Source organism: Kogia breviceps, chromosome 2 (assembly GCF_026419965.1).
Source record: "Kogia breviceps isolate mKogBre1 chromosome 2, mKogBre1 haplotype 1, whole genome shotgun sequence".
Classification (NCBI taxonomy): Eukaryota; Metazoa; Chordata; class Mammalia; order Artiodactyla; family Physeteridae; genus Kogia; species Kogia breviceps.
The window spans coordinates 134534672-134548382 of record NC_081311.1 but is presented as its reverse complement, the minus strand read 5'-3'; the positions used below and the strand labels follow the sequence as shown (position 1 = coordinate 134548382).

General features: G+C 38.9%; 1 protein-coding gene across 3 annotated transcripts in view; it reads left to right on the top strand.

Moving 5' to 3' along the window:
• Nucleotides 1–13711, top strand: part of GRB14 (growth factor receptor bound protein 14) — a 180086-nt gene that overhangs the window by 104361 nt on the left and 62014 nt on the right. Inside the window, exon 1 of one of the 3 annotated variants that reach the window (XM_067026214.1) lies at nt 5321–5555. The exons of the other annotated variants lie outside the window; for them this stretch is intronic. Within the exon in view, the coding sequence (XP_066882315.1) occupies nt 5493–5555 (63 nt within the window). The 5' untranslated portion in view covers nt 5321–5492. Of the gene's footprint in view, nt 1–5320; nt 5556–13711 lie in introns of those variants that run through there. 3 annotated transcript variants of the gene reach the window in all.

The following is a 13711-nucleotide window of genomic DNA, read 5'->3' as shown; positions in this document are numbered from 1 at the left end:
ATAATGAGGCCCTGTCGTATACCTAGAGAAGCAAAAGGTCTTTGAGTAATATGGGCTGATAGAACTAGAGGTACTGGGTTTGTGTCTAAAGATCTAGACTGTTTATTGCTATTAAATGCTATAACCAAATATTTTACGATTTTTCTAAAACGGGTGTTCTTAGGACAACAGTTAAATTTAGTGTCGACACTACTGACCACTAACAGAACTATGTCAGATAGCAAAAGAATATCCAAATGATCCTGTGAAGAAGACTGTGTGCTTTTGTTCAGAATAAATCATCAAGCTAGCAACTGTTAAGACGAGAAAGGGGGCTTGTCCCCCATGTAACCGGAGTGACTAGTCTTTCCACGTTGACTATGAGTGAACATGATCCCTACTGTGTACAGACAGCATCCTGCTAGGTATTCTGGGAGCAGCACAGGAGATGAAATCCTGGGTCCCACACTGAAGGATTATAGTCTCCTTAGGCAAACAACTGGGGCCTATGAAAGGATTTATTAGTTATCAAAGCATTGTATTAGTGTGTGCAGAGAAAGGTATGAGAAATGGAAAAGTTTAAGTCCTAAAGAAAAGTACAAAACAAGGAATGATATAATTTAGATGGAGGAATGACTTCTCGGAGGGGTCAATTTTGATCTGTGTCTTTGGGGGAGTTAATGAATATGGAGGGGCAATGAGCTACCCCAAATTGGTAGCACAGTAGCACAATATACAGGAGGAAAATGGAGGGGCAAGCCAAGTTGTGTTTTGTGTAAAGCAGGAGACTGTTCGATTGGTTGGCTGAAGAAGTATTTGTAGGAATTAGTAATAAAGAAGCATTCTTGTGCCTTATAGCATTTATTCCCCATGTATAAAGCCACCTGGGGTGACAGAGTGATGGTTAAAGGGAAATTACACATGTCCCTACATTCAGGGAGCCTACATTCTAAATGATATAAGGTGCTCACACATAGAAAACAGTAGTTGAAGCTCGACTAAACTGGTATATGATGAAGGGTAAAGAGATAGTCTGGAAAAAATAGATATGGTTTGAATCTGTAAAATGGGAACAAATGATGCCTGCTTTATAGGTTTGTTAGAATAAAATGAAATACCATATGTAAAGGGCCTAACACTTGACAGGCAGTCGGTGTTTGTTGTTGCTCCCTCCTTTTCTACCTCTCAATTCTAAAGTAATATGTGCAAAAAAAAGAAAGAAAGAAAAAAAAGGAGAGTTGCTTGAAGGATGAGAGATCAGTGAAACTTTCAGAAGAGGTGGGACTGGTCTTGGGCCTTAAAAGATTTGTGGGTTTTATTTATTTTATATTTTTTTATTATTTTTGGCTGTGTTGGGTCTTTGTTTCTGTGCGAAGGCTTTCTCCAGTTGCGGTGAGCAGGGGCCACTCTTCATCGCCATGCGCGGGCCTCTCACTGTCACGGCCTCTCCCGTTGCGGAGCACAGGCTCCAGACGCGCAGGCTCAGTAGTAGTTGTGGCTCACGGGTCTAGCCGCTTCGCGGCATGTGGGATCTGCCCGGACTGGGGCACGAACCCGTGTCCCATGCACTGGCAGGCGGATTCCTAACCACTGTGCCACCAGGGAAGCCCGATTTGTGGGTTTTAGAGAGTGAACTTTATGAAGAAAGAGGTGGAACTCGAATGTGCTTCAGGGAGCTCCAAGGAGCTTTTGTTGATGTTGAGTGGGAGAAGAGGTCTGAAACCTAGACGTTGGCTGGTGCTTATGTTGCATTCTTTTGCCCAGATTCCACCTTGTACACTGCTTCGACCAAGTGTTGACATGTTGCCATGTGTCAGCTCCTCTGATACGCGGGAGTTATCAGCTTTGAATTCCCCATAACAGATAGTATAGTACTTTACACATACTAAGGCCCTCAATGCATATTTATTAGGTGAGTTAGTAAAACAGATGCTTAGATACATCAGAAACAAGGGTGGTATGAAGATGACATTTTATGCTAATACTACATCAAATTATATAGTACAATGTGGGAATGTTGTAGAGTATATTGTAGAGTAGAATAGTAGAGTATCTTGGAGAGGGCCAGATGTGGTTTTCACCTTGGCTGGTTGACTTATGTACTTCGTGGACTTGGATAACTTTTTGCAACATATACTTGTATCTGAGACCATTTTTAGCCCTCTGCTCCTCTGGCCTCAGTTTCCTCATCTATTGAATAGCTAGTACCTGCTTCATAGAGTTGTCATGAGGATTCAATGAAAACTAGCTCAATGCCTGGGTCATACTGGGTGCTCACTTAAATATTATTAATTATCATCATAATACTTATTTTATATTATTTTTCATGTTATTCTTAATTCACATTGAAACTTTGATGTGCATATTTTGAGTGACAAAATTCACTCTTGTTCTATCAAAGTGTTGAGCAAAGAACTCAATACTCTTCTTTGCTCAACACAGTGCTATTCTATAGTATTTCATTGTTGACCTTGCTATATTGTTTGCAACCCTGTCATATCAAAATTTAATTTGTAAATAATGATCTGTGACACAGTCTAAGGAGAATGCATCTTAGGCCCAGTCTTCTGCAGGAGCAGTTCACGGAGTGTTTTCTATCACCTGCCTTGGGCTCTTCCAGACCATACACAAAACTGATATCCTTGATCCTCATAGCAATCCCCAAATTGTTGGCCATAGCTTTTTATCCCCATTTAGGAGCAGCTGAAGAAATTAAGGCTCAGGTGACAAGGTTAGTGAGTGGTGCAAGCCATTTATAATAATGGTTAAAAAAAAAAAAAAAGCATGGGCTAAAGTTAAATTTTGAATCAGTGTCTACAATAACTAGGAAGTGAGATAAAGCACAGTCACTAGGAACACGTGGAAAAGATCGCTGAAAAATGAGACTGCCTGTTATTAAGTGTGAGTGTTGTCTCATTAGTCTTTCATTTCAGCCTGCTGACTGTCAAAAGTGTATGTGAGTTTTTTTCAAAGACCTTTTTGGCAACATAGAGTCACAGAATGCCACATTTTGCTCTTCATGGTTTTCACTGAAAATTTATAAACTTCAACTTTAACAAGTTCCAAAGAGATGACCTATCATACTTCAGCAGTTCATTGTCTGTAGAATATTTTTTAAGGACAGGTATGTTGCACTGTAGTGAATATAGAGCTTGGACATTGTTTTGACTTGATTCATTTTAGTGTTTAAAAAGCTCTATCGGGCTTCCCTGGTGGCTCAGTGGTTTGGAGTCCTCTTGCCGATGCAGGGGACAAGGGTTCGTGCTCTGGTCCGGAAAGATCCCACCTGCCGCTGAGCGGCTGGGCCCGTGAGCCATGGCCGCTGAGCCTGCGCGTCCGGAGCCTGTGCTCCGAAACGGGAGAGGCCACAGCAGTGAAAGGCCCAAGTACCGAAAAAAGAAAAAAAAAAGCTCTATCATGTGATGTAAAACAGCATCTCTGACTCCCCATTCGCCTAGACTTCAAAACTTTCAGTCGGCTTTGAGAACCTCACTCTGTATCTCCATCAGTCATCAAGTGTATTCTTTTCTCTTAATCACTTTTCAAAGCAAATGTCATTTCCTCCTTGAAGCCTGCCGTGATCTCACCTCTGATGTGTAGTTTTTTCTAACTTGGTGTACCCCTGGTACTTGGCATTTAATCACAATGAGACTCAGCCCTTTACTGAATGTGATTATTAATTTAAAAATGAGTATCTCTATTCCACTATGAGGCAGTGACCATATCTTACTCATTAGCATGTACTTATCACCTAACACACTGCCTGGCACATAGTGGGTTCTTTGCCTCATGATTTAGTGTAATGAATTGCTTTGATTATGGTGGAACCCTTTCTGAGACCAGAGATAACACTTCTTTGTAATATTCAAAGCCTAAATTGAGAACAGAAGAAAGAAAAATTGTAAATAATAAACGTGAAATTATGTAGTAACCATGGGCTTTGTTATTGTGTGCCTGCCTAAAAAGTGACGCAAGGTTAAACCAAAATCTTTTCCTTCACAAAGGGTGACTCCCCTCCCAGTATTAGTAGATTTTTGTTGGTAGTTTTATTTTAAAAGACCATGATAAACCTAGTAGGATAAGAATAAAATGAATGCCCACAAATTAGATCTGTCTGTGACTTTTTTATTAAGTGAATTCCCCCCCAGCTGCCATTGTGAGCGAGCTGTGTAGGTTTTGAAATTCAAAGTAGGGAACCCTAGAGTTTGTAGTGTCTCTTTTTTTCTTTTGAGGAATATGAGATCACCATGCATATAAAACACACCCAAATGAACTCTGCCCAGTAGCAGTCTAGATAATGAAATGGAAAGTTTGTATCTGAGTTGCCGGGAACCTCCCATTTTGCCCTGTTACTACGACAACCACTTTGTGATCTAGAAGTGACAGGGAGCTCCCCTCATGCTGAATGCAGCATGTCATTCTCTGTGTCCTGGTTGAAGAGCACTGAGTAGGTGCTTGTTAAGGAATCGGTCCAAAGGGATTTTATAATATAAAAACTCAGATTAGTTTTAATATTGCAATACTTTTTGTCATTTTTGTGTTTCTCTTACTCTTTATTTAGACATTATTGAAAATTTTCACATTAACTAGAAATGGACCCTTCTCAAAAATACTGGAATACAATTTTTAGTTATTGTAAGAAAAAAGGCAAAATGGTTGTTAAAATTTTGAGAATGCTTTGAGCATGATTATTTAAATGCTTTGAATTGAATGAAATATGCTCAGTTACACAGATCTGTGCTCTTAAAAAACATTAGCATTTGCAATTCATATGTTGTAGTTTAATGCCCCATTTATATTTAACAGTATTATTTAGGTTGATTGGTAAGGTAATATTTAACAGGAATAGTTAAGTGTGTAGCTTCAAGGATAGCTAAAGGGTCCATAATACAGAAATTATAGCTGTTTAGGAGATGAAATACATAAATATATATTAAAATCCTTTTATTATGACTTGTAAAGTTTAACACCTTTGGACCAATTCTAACTTCAGGATTATTTTTTGTGCCTCATATAATATGTTTCAATCTACCCATTTATCACTTTTATGAGTAGCATAAGTAAATTTAGTGCATCTGCATATTTATACACTTTAAATAGACCAATGTAAACAGTTTCTTATCTGCCATATGTTGAAATGTTTTAGTAAAGTAAAGACATAACTGCCTAGTCAACAAAGAATGGCATTGAATTGCACTGTTTTGGAAAAAAAAGTTAAGTGAACTAGATGGCTGTTAATCTGGTTCTTTAAATATCATAAACAAAAGTATCAGAATGTGTTTCCAAGGACAAAGGCGGAGTTTTCTGGGCTTTGATTGGTTGCTGCCTTGTCCTGTCCCACAGCCATCCTTAATTGGCTTTGGTAGATTGGAATCACATAAGCAGAGTGACATTTATTACTTTCCTAGTTGTTTCTTTGCACTGAGCCCTGAGATTCCCAAGGAGTAACTGTAAAAGATTTCTTTCATTTCGTCCATGATCTACGGGAGGGGATCACTCTAAGAAGAGCAGGCATGAGTTTGAGTGCAAGAAGAGTCACTCTGCCTGCAATAACGCCCATAGTTCTACAGAAAAGGGTATGTGACTTCTGCTTCTTTTCTTTTTCTTTCTGTGTTTTAATTTCCTGTTACTGTGTTTATTAATGTGTTGGAAACTTTCGTTACATATTCTGAGAGAGGCTATAATTCATTGAGGCTATAGGTGATTAAAGGATAGACTATTGAAATTAGACTAATTATTGAAATTAGACTATTAAAAAAAAGCTGGGCCAGAACATCTCTGTAGTAAAAAAAGCTCCATGTGAAAGTAGTTTGGTCTCAATTTCAGGGCATTGTGATAGAGACTGTATTGGAGATTTTTCTTTCTTTTTTTTTTTTCCCTTCTACTGTAACTTCAGGCCTCTTTGCCTTTAGTTCAATAGGCAATCTGCTAGCTATTATGTTTTATATTTGTTTACTAAGGAGCAGATTCTTTGTTTCACTATAATTCATAATACATCCATCTTCATTGTTGAATGGACTGTATAATTGTTTTACTGTTTAAAACATATGGCACCAGTTTATTTTCCTCTGGTTTTCTACCCATTTCTGTTGAGTTTCTGCTTACTTGCTTAAGAAAAACTTTCCATTAAGTTCCCTTGTGAAAAGGCTTTCTGTTAATTATTAATGCAGTCAGTCCTGTGTGTGAAAATATTTTGTCTATTAGTTTTTTGTAAAGTTTATTTCTATGTCTTACTTGCCACATCGTATTTTATAAGGTAATAAATACACCATGTAATGTAGTATTTAAGTAAAGCTGAATATACTAAACTTCGCTTGTAAATACACCAAATAAGAACCGTGTATTAAAATCCTTAAAGAATCAAATCTGTTGTATAGAAAAAAAAAAAAGCACCAAAACACATTTTGACACTGTGCTTTTTTTTTTTTGCGGTACGCGGGCCTCTCGCCGTTGTGGCCTCTTCCGTTGCGGAGCGCAGGCTCCGGACACGCAGGCGCAGCGGCCATGGCTCACGGGCCCAGCAGCTCCGCTGCATGTGGGATCCTCCCGGACTGGGGCACGAACCTGAGTGCCCAGCATCAGCAGGCAGACTCTCAACCACTGCGTCACCAGGGAAGCCCCGACACTGTGCTTTCTGAATGGTTTTGGTGACACTAGAAACTGTAATGTTTATTTCTGTACCTGACTTTTAATGGTTAACTATTAGTGTATTTCATTAAGTCAAAGGTCATGGTTTAATTTATTTGAAAATGACAAATCTTACAATTAGGGTGTCTTTTAAAAGAAGTGTCTCTTTTTATTGTTTTTAATTTTTAGGTTTTTAATTTATATTTTTTTCCAGTTGACTACTTATTCACCAGGGACATTTTACTTGGCAGTAAAACAGTATATGATAATTTTGCCAACATTTGTTCTTATCTTTCTTGATGTCTTTCTTTCATCTTAAGCAAATTTAATTTAAAATATTTTGCTTTGAGCTGGAGTCTTTATTTTGATGTAGACTTAGTAGTACATTAATAATGAGCATATAGATTACATGAGTCACTGGCAATTTGAAAAGGTATAATAGCATATATCAAATCTATATCCTTATGTTTGGATTCTTCTTTATCCAGTTAATACTGAAGTTTGGATTAACCAAGAAATTTTCATCATGTGGTTTTTTTGCACAACATGTTGGTGTGGTGGAAAGCATGCCACCTGGATTCTCCGTTTCCTAGCTGTGTGATCTTGGGCAAGTTATTTAAACTCTGAGTCACTACTTTCTCACCTATAATATAATAGTGGAGAGATTTTCATTAAATGCTCTCTTCAGTCTTATTTGTATCCATAATTCTGTGACTCAAATAATATATTTTGAATTTTCATAATTATAATAAAATATTTAAACCATTTCTTATTACAGTATAAAACATTAGGAGAAGATGCTATCATTTTCAAGGATTTGTTAGTCTAGGGGAAATTTGTATGAGTAAAACTTAGCTAGAAAATAACATCCAGCACTGGTTGGTAAGTAGCAAAACAGGATTGCTCTGGAAAGCTGTGATTATAATTGACGTTAGGTCTGAGCTGCCAATGCGGACACATCATTGTGATTTCTCCTGGTTCTTTTATAATAAGCTTCTAGTCAGGTTTCTATTATAATAATTAACATAAGTTAAAATTCCCTAAGCCCAAGTCCATGTTATTCCTTTCCAGTTGGTACACATATTAAATGTTCATATAATTTAACACAGCATTTGCTGAAAATACTTAATGCTATTTCTTTCTCCTGACAGTTTAATCCCCAGAGGACCCATTGTTGATAAGACTGTTCTGAAAATCTTAGTATCTCTTATTTTAGAAACTGGTTGTTTTTCTGACTAAAAAATATCCACCTGCTCTGGTCACACCATGCCTTTGTTTTCTAAGATAGGAAATTATTCCACACTTGTAATTAACTTGTTCTCTATATGCACCATAATTTAAGATGATACAAATTAATACAAGCATTTCTCAGTATTTTGGGGGCAGCTTCTCATTTTCCAAAGAACGTGGGTGCTTTTTCCACAGGTTTGGTATAGAGTTGGCTCATCCTGAACGAGTGGTTCTTGCAAAATAATTTGTCAACTGGGATCCTAATCATTTGAAAGGCTGAGGGCATTTCTGAAAATGCTTAATAGTGCTAGGGAGTAATTTTCTTATCAGCAAGTATATCTGATCTAAGTGGGCATAAGATCTCCTGAGATTGGTTGGGAACTTGAACTTTAAACATGGCTCTTAACATGGTATGGGTCTTTTTTTGTAGCACATCAAATATACTTTGATCTTTGAGGAGCAGAGTAGTTCAGTGGACTCTCTATCAAGTAAATTGGAAAGAAATTTTTGACTCTTTCTAATTCTATCAGGATCCGATTTCCTTGATTCTAGTTAATCAAGGTTCCAGTGAAGAAAGTTTCATCATCTCTCTCAGAAACGATCGCATCCTTATCAAGTGTTCTGAATGAGTTCTTCACCTCATAGCATTTTTCTCAGATAACTACTAGGTTATGCCTTTTTTTTTTTTTCCAAAGGAGAAGACTACGTCTCTTGGATGTTGAGTGACTTATGCAAGGTCACCCAGAAGGTCAATGGCAAAGCTAGAAATAGAATCTAGGTCTTGTGACTTCCACTGTGTTTCTCTTATTAGATATGTGTTACCTCCTGAAATTAATATGTTAATGAATTTGCCTTATGGTGTGTATAATTGCCATTCAACTTCTAGTCTGGAATTAGCTTAGGCAAATCTTTTCATCTTCCTCTGCACCTCCACCAACTCGCATATGCTCTAGTGTAGAAAACATTTTATTCAGACGGCAATTGTAAGCAACAAAGTGTGTGGGGGGGAGGGAGAGAGGGAGAGAGTATGAGAGAGAGAGAGATGGAAAGACAATTTTACCCAGAGCTCTAATTGGGTTCATTACATCAAGAAACTATTTTAAGGTCCCAGAGAGTTAACAAAAACTCAAGCATTGTTAAAGCTTATACTAAGGGCAATATAAAATTCACATTCTTTTTACATAAAGGTTGGAAGGTCTGAAGGCCAGGTGCCCGTATTCTGATTCTGTGGGTAGGAAGATTTCTACCTCTGTCAGATTAAAATTGTTCTGCAGATTGTTTCCAAGCATTTCTACATTCTTTAGCCATACTACAATTATGAGAGACTTTCATAGGCACACAGAATTCTAACGTGTCTTCCAGAATCTCAGAGAAAAAAGGAATACTTTTTAAAATATATTTTTTGTAAGATTCAAATCATTTGAAAATCCAAAAATTCATGAGTATAATATGGAGCAATGCCATTTATCAAAAGATCCAATTCCCCATCTATACAAAAGAATAGTTTGTTATATTCATTTCCCTCCTCATACAATTAGAATTATTGCTGTGAATTTCTAAAAACAGTTTTGTAAAGAATGAAAGAATATAGATCATCATTATATCACTATTTTGCCCAGAAGCTTTTAAATACATACAGAATCAGTCCAAGCGAATGTAGCATTCACTGTGCTTCGCGGCCTGGATGCACGGGGGTTTCCTCAGCTTCATATGAAGCCTCCACTCCAGCACATCGTTTTTCTCCTTGTGCTCCAAACAGGGTTTGCTGTCTGTCCCACTGTACTTCTGCACCCAGTTTTGTGCTCCATGACCTGTAGACAACTCCAGGATCCTGTTATTGTCTGTGTCCCAGCTCAGGCTGTGGTACCGTCCTGAAACCTTCTAAGACTGTTTCTTATTACATCCGTCTTAATGGTGTTTTGACTCAGGTGTCAGTGGATGCACCTTTATTACTCATTTCTCAATTCAGTAACTACTGCCATGTGACATCAATTTTGTTATTACCTTTTACGATATTCAAGTCTTATTAGCTCTCCTTAGGTGTGTATCTTAAGCTTTCTGGCTTTTCATATTTGACTTTTAGTTTTTTCTATGGACCTTGTGTATGTTTTATATATCTTGCATTATTTGGTTTTCAAAATGTGTTGTATTTTGTCTTACAACTAGATTTTACATTTTTAAGGGAAAGAGCCTTTAAATAAAGTGCTTTGTCAGTTACAGGCTGAATTTAATTTCATGTAACCGGAAAACTCAAATGACAGCATATTAAACAGGGGAGAGATTTATTTTTCTTTCGCTTTACAAGAAGAATTGGTCCCAAGCTAATGTAGCCGTCCAGCAACGTCCTCAGGCAACCAAGCTCCTTCTTGCTTTCTATCGTATCTTCCTTAGTGTGGGTCCCTTTTCCTTTTATGGAAAGATAAACGCAGATCGCTAGTCATCTGGCTCACATTCCTGGCATACAAAATGGGAAGAACCAAGGGCATACAGGCTAGTTCTGCCAGTTATTAATGTGCCACTGGGGAATAACCAGGAGCTTCTGATCATATCTTACTGGCTAGGATTGTGTCACGTGGTCTGGATCCAAGGGAAGCCAGGAAATGTAGGCCTTGACCTCCACGCACTTCCCTTCTCGTCAGAATTAGGAAATGGGGAGGATGGCCTTTGGTGGGGAACTAGCTGTCTCCACTGCAAGTGACTCCTGTGTATTAGGCATGCAGAAAATGTTTGTCCCTTGCATTTTTATTATTGTCTTGCCAGGTATAGAATATAGTTATGCTTTTTGAACAAATGTCTTCTATTACTTGATAGGAGATAGTAGAAGGTGTAGTAAGTGGGGAGAGAGCAGATTTCCTGTGTAGGGGAGGGTAATGGAGTGCATAGATGGTGACCTGAGTTTAGATTGCTGGCTTGCTTGGAAAGTGGTTGTGAAGTGGTAGTGAGTACTGTTATTGCTGTTTACCTGGAGCTCTCATTCTCCCTAAACCTTGATCTTTCTCTGCCCTTTTAATTTTTTTTTTTTCGGTATGTGGGCCTCTCACTGTTGTGGCCTCTCCCGTTGTGGAGCACAGGCTCTGGACAGTCAGGCTCTGGACGCTCAGGCTCAGCGGCCATGGCTCATGGGCCCAGCCGCTCCGCGGCATGTGGGATCCTCCTGGACGGGGGCACGAACCCACGTCCCCTGCATCGGCAGGCGGACTCTCAACCACTGCGCCACCAGGGAAGCCCTGCCCTTTTAATTTTTATACAGGGTAACATAGTTGCATATTCACCCAGGATAGGTACCACATAGATGAATGGACTTTGTGTTTTCACAAAATGTTTCCTTTCCCTAAAAGTGAGTTTTTACGAAGTGTGCTGTAGTGGAGATTGCTTGTGTGTTTTAGCCAGGAAACCCTGAGTTTGAGCTCAGCTCTGTCACTGATCAGTGTTGTGACTTCAGGTGTCTTCTTTTAAACCTTTCAAAAATTCAGTTTCTCTGTTTTGCAGATAATGATGCTTCCTCACAGAACAGTTGTGAGGATTCAATAGGATAAATATTTAGAAGTACTTGACACGTAGGAGAAGCTCAACAAATGTGAATTTCTTTTTTTCCCCCCTCATCTGGGGAATGGCATGTTTTACTAGTTTCATAAACAGTTTAAAATCTCCCTACTACCGTGGTTTAAAATGTTTTTTGTGGGGGAGGCTCTGTCCTATTAATTATTGATAGTTATCCAAAAGTTTTCTTGTAGCAAATGAATCAAACAAAAAGTCGTTGTCCTTGATACAATGCAGTCAGGGAATGAAAGACAGTATGCCTCTCAAATTCTTGTTTCCTCTGCTCACTTTCTGTATACAGACTCTAATTTGAATTAAAAAAAATTAATCCAACTACTATATGCTGATAAATATTTTTAAAAAAATCTGGGAATGTAGATTTAAATAGAATAAGATAGGTGGTTAGATTACTTCTTTCACTCTCCTAGAGAATATCAGGCAGGGACTTCTGGCTTACATATTTGAAAGAGGTACAGTTGTACCTCGTGTTAAGACATTGTTTCAGTAGACAGAGGTGACGTTACTGGAATGTGAGCTATATGATGGTAGGGGCTGTGTCATCTTTGATCATCCTTAGACTCAAGTGCCCAGCACAGGGAATGTACAAAGTTGGGATATAATTACTATTCATTGAATAAACACAATTTTTTAAAAAACAAAATTGGGCTCTTTTGATACTGACCTGTCATTGGCATTCCCATCTCTGCATTTGTGTCTCTGTGGCATTCATTTCCTTTTTCCTGGATTGCATACCTTGTGGTAAGAAGCTGTGCACTCAGGGCCCACCTCAGCTGGTCCACCTTGCTTTTTCATGAGCTCTGTCTCCGCCCCCTCCCTCGATCCCAGCTCGTTCCTGTGGGCAATTTTGAGCACTCCCTGCCCTCCACACCAGTAGAAATAAAAACAGCTATACTGTGTTCAGCACTGATTACACTCTCTTTAATCCTCCTAAGAGCCCTAAGAGATTGGTGGACAAACCCAGGCTGGGATGAGAAAAGTGAGCCCTGGAGAAGTTAAGTATCGTACCCAAAGCACAGTGCTAATGAATGACAAGTCAGGACTGAGCCCAGGTGGGCCCCGCCTGGCACAGGGGCTGCCTGTCAGAATTGATGGGCACACACGTGTTGCAGAGCTGTGCTCCATTGCACAGCTGCAATGCCCTTGCCTTTCACCTATAGTCTACTCATCATCTACTCATCTCACCTGTTTTTTTTTTTTTTTTTTTTTTTTTACCAGTCTTGTCTGTTGCCCTCCTAGCTGTTTTTTCCTCATTGTACACTCCAGTCTTATCTCAAAGATATAGTGAGTAAACCATATGTCAGAGTTCCTTGGAGCTCAATAGGAATCTCTCGGGACTTACTAATTTTGCTTAAAAAAATTTATAATAATAGTCACTATTATGAATTGAGTGCTATCAGTTTGCCATCATTTTGCCCATTTTACAGGATGAGGAATCTGAGACTCATCATTGATAAGCTAATGGTGTAGGCTCTGATCCCAGAGCAGATTCTGGAGTGCACCATCTCCACAAGCACCTGGACTGAACCTCCACGAGAAAGAGGGCCATGCCTCATATTAGTTTGCAAACTACAGTGTCTGGTCCACGTTTGGCAATGAAGGCAGATTAAAAATAGCTGGGCTGATTAACAGTCTAAGACTCTTGCTTGGGGGGGAGCAGTCTTAGGGCAGGCTCTCCTGGCGGTACCCCAGCACCCTAAGCCAAATCTAGAAAATAAGAATCTCTTTCGGCAGAAAAAAAGAAGCAAGACTTTTGGTTATTTCAGATATTTCGGGTATTAAACCCTCTGAAAGATAAAGATTTTCTACCCCTGTATGATATTAAAAATGCTTTCTCTTAAGACAGTTTCAAAAGAGCAATTAAAAAACCATTTTGGCTAAACAGCATTGTCCTATATTCTTGATAGCCTCCTAATTGGGCCTGCATATTTGGGCATATACATTCAGTTGTGTTTGTGAAATATCAGGAATATTATTTTATAGTTTCAGAAGTCAAATTAGTTTGGGTGGTTCTATCAGGATTTGAAGAAAAATTTTGACATCACCATTCTAAATGCCAGGGAGGATCTCCAGCTTGAGTTGCAGGAAAGGGGCCTTTATGTTATATACCACCTGAAGTGACTATATATATGCCACTCCAACCCATCCCCAACCCTTCTTATTAAAGATGTAGATATAATTTATCTTAAAAATTCAAATAGGGGCTTCCCTGGTGGCGCAGTGGTTGAGAGTCCGCCTGCTGACGCAGGGGATACAGGTTCATGCTCCGGTCCGGGAGGATCCCACATGCCGCGGAGTGGCTGGGCCTGTGAGCCAT